The 8,545-nt window shown below is 47.7% G+C and overlaps 1 protein-coding gene across 1 annotated transcript in view; it reads left to right on the forward strand.

The window, feature by feature from the left end:
- PKP1 (plakophilin 1) overlaps positions 1–8,545 on the forward strand; it is a 43,200-nt gene that overhangs the window by 28,001 nt on the left and 6,654 nt on the right. The window contains exons 5-11 of the mRNA XM_009634070.1: positions 571–778; positions 1,520–1,697; positions 3,825–3,939; positions 5,117–5,272; positions 5,367–5,543; positions 7,594–7,747; positions 8,248–8,434. Coding sequence (XP_009632365.1) covers positions 571–778; positions 1,520–1,697; positions 3,825–3,939; positions 5,117–5,272; positions 5,367–5,543; positions 7,594–7,747; positions 8,248–8,434 — 1,175 coding nt within the window. The remainder of the gene's footprint in view (positions 1–570; positions 779–1,519; positions 1,698–3,824; positions 3,940–5,116; positions 5,273–5,366; positions 5,544–7,593; positions 7,748–8,247; positions 8,435–8,545) is intronic.

The raw sequence follows: 8,545 nt of genomic DNA on the forward strand, positions 1-8,545 counted from the left end.
AGCTCAGCTGGAGGAATTTGCCTTCAAGCCTCCCTGCAGTGTCCTGCAGGTTCACGCCCCTGTTGAGTGCTGCAGTATGGCCCAGTACCACTTCTGGCTGACCTCAAGGGTGTTTAGACTGCACCATGACCATCCCTCTAAGCTCAGCCTATGATTTCAGGATGCAGATAAATTACCACATCACGTCATTATATTGTTATAAATGGCCTCTACAGATAGGCAGAGCAACATTTTCACCTGATGCAAACTGATGGAGGTAGGTGAAAGTTTGTGGGAGCAAGCACATTTACATCAGCAAAGGATTCGGTCCATGGCTGTTACTCATAGGCATCCACTTCTAGAGTTTAAGCTCCAACCTCAAGGCCAACACCTTTGTGCTCATGACCTATGGCCTGAGCCAGACACGCCATCTTCAAGCTCTAGTCATCCTTTACTGCCAGGTCTGCTTTTCCAGCTCCCCTGAGTACGTGCCATGTTGACTCCTTGCATTGCCATGACAGTTCTAGTTGTCCCCGTCCTGGCAATGCTCTGCACACCAATGCTGATGGCAGCTTCTCTTTCCTGGTACAGGTCTATCGGCTGGGGGGAATCGCCAAGCTCGTTGAGCTGCTCCGCAGCACAAACCAGAATGTACAGCGGGCAGCAGCTGGAGCCCTCCGAAATTTGGTCTTCAAGAATCCAACCAACAAGATAGAAACCCGACGGCAGAATGGAATAAGGGAGAGTGTGAGCCTCCTGCGGAGGACAGGGAACACTGAGATTCAGAAACAACTGACAGGTACAGAGCAGACTGCTCCCAGTCCTCAGCAAGGATCATGGTCCTCCCTGCCTGTGGTCCATGTTGCCCCAGCATGCAAAGGCCCAGTAGCCATGGTGCTTCCATACTACAAAGAAGATGTTTTATGCTCCTGTTGCACCAAATAGCAACCTAAATCAGAAGACAGAGGAAATCCTGGCCCTTTGATGTCCCATAAGGTTTCCTCACGTCATAAGTGCCCACTGGGGAAGCACCTGCCCCAGGTTTCCCCCCACAGCTGTGGCCACCTTGTCATTCCCATGCCTTCCTGCACCTCTGGCCCCCGTGCTGTTCCCAGGGAAGGCCAAGGGTGCTGGAAATCCCAGTACAGTTGGGCAGGCTATCTCACTGGTGTCTCACCTTTTCTTGAAGGATTGACATGATTTAGTTGGTGCAGGTCAACCTCAGCTGTGACTGAGGACTTGTGTGTAAGCCTTCGTGAGATCCCTGGAGAGATGCCTTCCTCCTGCAACCTAATAGCAATAAACACCCATTTTGGGAGGAGGAAGGATGCTTAGATGCCCACCTCCACATGATACCATGCTCCTGGTGCCCATCTGCCTGTGTCCCATAGAGACTAGAGTTTAGGGCAGCCTCTGCACCCTTAGTTCAAAGAGAGATGGAGTGAAGAAGGACTTTGTTTCTGGAATTCACACTGATCTAAAGAAAGTTTCTAATGCATGGTGACCCACTGCTTGAACTTGTCTCCCACCTCCTTCCTAGGACTACTCTGGAACCTCTCCTCCACCGATGAATTAAAAGAAGAGTTGATACAGGAGGCCCTCCCCGTCTTGACAGACTGTGTTATCATCCCTTTCTCTGGTTGGTCTGATGGCACCTGCAATAGGACAAGAGAAATTATTGACCCAGAAGTATTCTTCAATGCTACAGGGTGTTTGAGGTGAGTCATCGAGACTTTCCGTAGCTTGTGTCTGTGAGAAAAGCTGAAGCTGCCTAAATCCTCTTACAGTAAGCTAAAGCTAAAGACACACTCACTGCAATTGTATTAATAAAAAATTCTCCTTGAGAAAATTTTCCTGACTAAGAGAAGGTGCAGAAAAAATTACATGTAAAATATTTTTCCCAGTAGCTTCTTTTTTTTTCTTTAAATAAGTTTGTTCTTGCTAAGTCTCTACTCAAAAAATATGAGTTGCTTTGTCACGGGAGAGCTGCGATACAGAAACCTGACAGTGTTCAGCTCAGACCAGGAGACTTCACACTTTTTGCCTTTAGATTTCTGAGGCTTCCAGAGAAAATTCTGGTAGCTAGAAAACAAACTGGTTTGGGTTTTAGGTGACAAAAAGAATTCTCTATGATGGGAAAACACGCATTTTCCCACTGATTTTAATAACTGTTTTGGTACAGAGCAGTCCCATTGCCCCGCACTTTTCCTGGCTCATTTCATCAGGTGGGTCAGCTATAAAACCGGAGATGCAGATTGAGCCCAGAGTAGTTCTATTTTTTCACGGGAAAGCCAGAGCCCTTTTGTAGAGGATCTTCGCCCTGACTTGCTGTTTCTCCTACCACCCTCCTCCACTTGGATGTGAGCTCCTTGTCTCACTGGGAACAAGTGGGGAAAAAAAAATGCCCTGTATAATTAGGTGCTTTCATCAACTGAAGCTCTCCCCGAGGGAGCACAGTGCCGACCGCACCCTTACCAGACATGCAGCTAGTAGGAGCTGTATCTGCTTATGAAACGAAATGAGTGAATACGGTAAGGGCCTTTTGAGACGTGATACTATCGTCTTCTGTGGCTGGGAACCATGTCTGAAAGATAGCAAGTGCTTCTCCCTTCCCGGTCTTGGAAGGCACCTTCCCCCTGCAGTTGCACGTCGGGATGTGTGGTGTACGTTGCAGGTGAGGTGCTCCACTTTTAAGACCATCTCAACCCACCGATGTCCCAAACCAGCCCATTAAAATGAGGGAGCGTGGCGATAGCTTGTACAAGCAGCTTTCCGTGGAGTTTAACTCAAGGCAGGCTCCGTCTCCTACGACTTATCGCAGTCTGTGGCCGTAATACCCAACGCCCTCAGTGAAGATTAGCAGTTCCAGGTCAGCAAGGGAGCTCGAAAGGCTGGGGGGAGCAGGACTGGGGAGCAAGCTGAGTAAGGAAAGCAGGGCAGTTGAGTCCGGAGCCCCTGCACCGAGGGGTGAGCCCGGATTGCTCTGACTCACGGCCCTGCCACATCATAACGCAGAGATGAGAACAGCCTTGGGTTCGCCCTGGGCTTGAGCCATTGCTGCTCAAGCATTTCTGGATTGCAGATGAATTCATGTTAATGAGGAGGCTGCAAATCACAGTGAACATCAAATCCAGTTCTGGAATGCCTGGAGTGAATATCTCACAACGACTGCCAACCTCTCTTTGTTTTTTATTTGCAAGCTACAAGGCAATAAAACAGGGAAGAAAAAAACCCAGCAAAACAACAAAAACCATTTCCTATTACTGGAAAAACTTCCCTGTCCTGACAACAACCAGTGCTCAGGAATACATTACAACATTACAAACTGGTCAGTCCCTCTGGTCAGAGCGATTGCTGCTCTCCAGCATCTCTGCCCTTGTCTCCCACGCAAATATTGCTGTTGACCCTCTGTAGCTCCATGCTTATAATCATCTGCGTGTTCCCAATTTTCACAATAATTCCAGATGGCCTTTATTCAGGCTTCTCTTTGGAAACGCCTCCAAGGAGGTGATGAGTCTGTGTAATGTCACATGCAGAGCCTCTAAGGCAAAATATTGCTGGTAGTTACCCTCAATAGGAGGGTATCTTCTACACAGAGCTCCTTAACAGGACATTTTCCCAGATGAAATCAATCCTAAAGAGCAAGAAGAGAGCTATGCACCAGTGCAGTCCTATAGAAGGCCTCCAAAATGAGAGCAGTACACCAGCCTTGCTGAATCTACAAAATTATCCTTAAATTCAATTACAGCCATAGCCAGAACAGAGCCCATAGAGAATAGTAAGTGAATCCAGCTAATCCTTCCTCCTCCTTCTCTCCTGACATGCTCTGCCATGGTGTTCTTCAGAAACCTGAGTTCTGCAGACATGGGGCGCCAGACCATGAGGAATTACCCTGGCTTGATCGATTCAGTCATGACTTACACCCAGAACTGCGTGGGTTCTAACCGACCCGATGACAAGGTACCAGATGCTCACCCCGAGCTGTTTGCTAGAGTTCAGCCCTGTAGTTAATCATTGCAGCGCTTGGGAATATCTCAAAATCTCTTTCAAACAAACACAAGAGGGGACTGGACTCTTTGTGCCTGTTCTTGTCCTTCCAAATCCCAGTGTGATCTGTTGTAGGATTGTGAGTCCTTTGTGATCTGGGCCTGAAGTTGAGGTGGGTTTTATGATTTCCCTTTACCAAATACAGAGACACAGGAAGCTATTTTGGCTCCTGAGCCCCCAATATGCTTTCCTCCCTTCCCTACTACCTTGGGATCCTTCCAGTGTCTTAACCTCCATCTCTTGCTCTTCCCACCACCACATCTCTTCATCCAGCAGGACTCAAGCAAGCCCCAGACTGGCATCACAGTCAGCAAGAAGCCAGGAGCTGGCATCTTTCTGGGTGTAAATGGCACTTACCTTGGCCAAAGTAGTGTTTACAGCCACATCTTCAGGAGCTCAACGCCTGCGATACTAGCCAGATGCTCTGAAGTCCTCAAAGCCCAGCAAAGTACCAAAATTATTTCACATGAGCTCAGGACTGAACAAATCCTCTTTTGGGGATGGCTTTTGCAAGAAGACCAGCTTCAGCAGCACGTCCTGAACACAGCTCTTTCAAAATGATTTGCTGTTGGTTACAGGTGTCTAGTGAAAATTCTCCCTTGCTCTTTACATTGGGCACACTGACATCCAGGTAAAGGAGGCTTAAAAGCCTGTTCTTGGTAAAAAACATCCCCTAATCTGTAGCTGTGACTTGGACAAAGTCATTGGAAGTTGACTAAGGCAAGAGGAAGACTTTCAAGATCTGGCCTTTCATGGCGGGCAGTTTGCTATGACCACCCTCTGCCCTCGTGCTCTCTTCCCCTGTTTATCAACTTGTCAGTGGGACCCAAGAAGGTTCACTGAGTCACTCAGCTCACTGAGATCCCTGGTATAGCATTTGGGCTACGTGGCCTTCATTCACGTCTACTCTACCTCCTTCTTCCTCCCCATCCATTGCTAACTTAAGCAGGCTCAGGAGCGTATACAGTATAACTGCTAAAAAAAGCTAATTATGGCTTGGTATATGTCCTCTCTGTAGCTATAGCCAGTGCTGCTCCATATTTTCCTGCCTAATGTGATGCTTGCATTTTTATTCTGGGGGTGATTTCAGTCTGTAGAGAATTGCATCTGCATCCTGCACAACCTCTCCTACCGCCTGGACGCTGAAGTTCCCAACAAATACACCCAGCTCAACCACATGGCCCGGAGTGTTTATATGGACAAAACTCTCACAGGCTGCTTCAACAGCAGGAGTGGTAAAATGGAGGTAAGATGTGCCGCCGGGGGCTTGGAAATGTGATATGGAGCCCCAGGCAAGTGAGGAGCAGGATCTGAACTTCCAGTTTCTCATCTCTTTGTAGAATGATGAGTACGGTGTCCCCCTTCCTGAGGAGGATTTTAAACCCAAAGGACCCAGCTGGCTCTACCACTCCGATGCCATCCGCACCTACCTGTCCCTGATGGATCAGAGCAAGAAGGATGCCACCCTGGAAGCTTGTGCTGGAGCCCTGCAAAACCTCACTGCGAGCCGAGGGCTGGTAAGTGCTCCTCTCCCCTCCCCACATGCGCTCAGCCAAACACCCCAGCACAGTAATCAGAAAGGAAAATGTCCTCCTTAAACCTCAGGGCACTGCTGCAAGTCATTCCACAGCGGATGCCGCAGCTGAGGTATTTATTAATGCCAAAAATAGGGGCTCATGGAGAGCTATAATCAGCATCCCAAGGGTCTATCCCACATCCATACACTTTCCAGGAGCTCCTCTAGGTTGGTCATACCACCGGTACCTACTGCTATTGGTGCCCTCCCCCAGGACACCAGTGGGGATGTGCACAGATGTGCACGTATGGACTGATGTCATCAAAGGAGAGAGAAAGGTTGTGCGTGCACCACCGCCTGTGCGTGTTTTTTAAGTGGGAGGTGGCTCTAATAACAGGGTGGGTTGTGCTGTGGATTGTGGCTTGTCCTCACATCAGAGCTGCTTGTAAAATAGCTCTGATAGATGTCCTAACCCGTAGGTATGGCAGCGTGGAGGTGACACAGGCTGCGTGATGCAGTGGGTATTGCAGGATCTAGGGCACGGCGAGGGCCACGTCACGACAGCAGCTCTGCTGTGCCAAATATCACTACTGTGGGCATGTCCTCACCCGCTGCATTCACGTGGACAAACCTCCACTTGTCTGTTTGTGTCAAACTTCATCAATTCCAATTTAAATACGATGGCTGGGGAGATAAAGAGATAATTATTTCATACATAGGAGAGATGTGTCACGTGTGCGAAGTGTTCCACCCAGAAACATGGAGTGACTCACAAGAGGAGCCTTTGCTGCTGGGACAGCATTAACCCACAGCTCTGATCTGCGAGCTTTCGTTACAAGTCTTTCAATGTGAAATACTTTGGGAACTCTTTTTTTTTTTTTTTGGCAGTTTAACTAAACAGCAGCACTAAGAAGGTGGAGAGAGGCTGTCACAGTATGGGTAGAGCTGATCAGAGAAATGGGGCTGGAGCTATGTGCTCCATGGAAATGAAAAGGCTTTCAGCAATCAGGATCATTACACAAGAATGTCATTTGGGCAGGGGGGCAGAAAACAAACAAACAAAAACCAGCTCTGACAGTGCTGGAACAACTTATTTCAACCTTCTGGAAGGGAATGGTTGGAATTTGCCTGGATGTGCAGACGTGGCTTCTCATGTCAAGGGTCTTAGTCCAGCTCAGAGCTGGAGTTGGGCTGGGTTGCTGGGTTTTCTGTCACTTGAAGGAAAGGGAAACTGGGGACAAGCTTACAAAGCTTACTAGAACCCTTTAGCTTTTGGAGGAGAACTCTGAATCTCTTAGACTCAGCTTTACACATCCCAGTCCTGCTGGTGTGAACCTGCAACGTGGCACATGTGCCTCCTGGAGCATGGGAGAGAAATTTGGTCTCAGCCCACTGGAACAGGGTTGCTTTCCAACCCATTCCCTCCGTCCCCATGTCACTGTGGTGTGGCAATCTCCAGCAACCTTTCTGATGGGGCAGTAGCTGAGAAGTTCGATTTAAACTCTATCAATAAGAGGGCAATTTATTAAGGGTATGTGCTTCAACATCCATGAACACTCATCTGCATGGGCTAAGTCCTGAGATCATCTAGATTTACAAAAGCAAACAAGAGATCAGCATCCAAGATGAATATTTTTGGTCTTCAGCTTGTTTTTCAAAGGTGTCATTAGCTGTTCCTGTTCCAAAGCAGTTTATTACTTGTGGCATGGCAGGGAGCTGCAAGGGCATTGTGAAGGGCAAAGGCAACGTGGACGTGAAGGTAAAATTTCTCAAGCTTTTGCGAATATCAGTTGGGTGAGTGACTGTCCCCACTCAGGCTCCAGGAAGAGGGCAGAACTACCCAGTCATATCACAGAAGATGAGAGACTGACTTTGCAAATCTCTGTGGAGAAGAGGGTAAATGGCAAAATAAGAGGGATTATGACATCAGAAGAAGGTATTATACAGGTGCTTATTTTATAATGTAGTCATGTTTGTCTGGCCCCGTACATCATTCCAGTTGTGTCCTCCTGGCATTAGAAGTCATGAGACATCTCTGTTCTGTCTCCTAGATGTCCAATGCAATGAGCCAATTGATTGGTTTGAAGGAAAAAGGTTTGCCTCGCATAGCACGGCTCCTCCAGTCCAACAGCTCTGACGTTGTCCGGTCTGGGGCTTCATTGCTGAGCAACATGTCCCGGCATCCTGTTCTCCACAAAACCATGGGTAAGTCATTTCCACCACAGTGAACTCCAGAACCATGTCTAGTTTCTAAGTCTCTGATATCTGCCCACCTCACTTTGTAAACCCCATAACAGGACTCAGCCAAGCTCTGAAATTGGGCGAAAGTGTCATTTTTTCTGGCCAGAAGGGCAATTCCAGGTGATACCTGCAGGCTTAATTAACAAAATGAGTGCTATCTCTAAGTCTCTACAAGCATGCGGAATGCTTTATAGCCAATGACAAATCTGCAGGATCATGAGAATGATAGGAGTTGGACTTGACTTGGCCCATGACCAATATCATTGCCCTTCTAGAGACCTGCAGCACTCATTTTGTCTCTGAAAATCGAGTGATGACTATTACACCATTACTGTCCAACATCATTTGTGCCTCCTTCCAGAGATAACACTGCATTCTTACATTGAATACTGCTAACACAAATAGTGTCATTCACTTGTGCTAGGTTTTATTTAAATGTTGATTGGAACATTCCACCTCTTTAGCTCACCAGGTGCTCCCAGATGTATCACGTCTCCTATCATTCCAGTCTGGAAATACCAACAGCTATGGCGAGATCATGACATCAGCTTGTTACACTCTGAGGAACCTCATCATGTCCAACCCACACCTGGGAAAGTCTTACTTGACAAGCAACATGCTAAATAATGTAGTAAGCCTGTGCCGGAATGGGTGAGTTTGGGGCAGAAGGCATGGAGAAGGTTGTGCATGGGCATTTTTGAGTGCATGCACTCTGTGCAAAGCTGGATTAATCCCAACGTCTTCCCAATACTCTTCCAAGCC

The sequence above is a fragment of the Egretta garzetta genome, unplaced genomic scaffold (genome assembly GCF_000687185.1).
Source record: "Egretta garzetta isolate BGI_Z169 unplaced genomic scaffold, ASM68718v1 scaffold202, whole genome shotgun sequence".
In the NCBI taxonomy this organism is placed as follows: domain Eukaryota; kingdom Metazoa; phylum Chordata; class Aves; order Pelecaniformes; family Ardeidae; genus Egretta; species Egretta garzetta.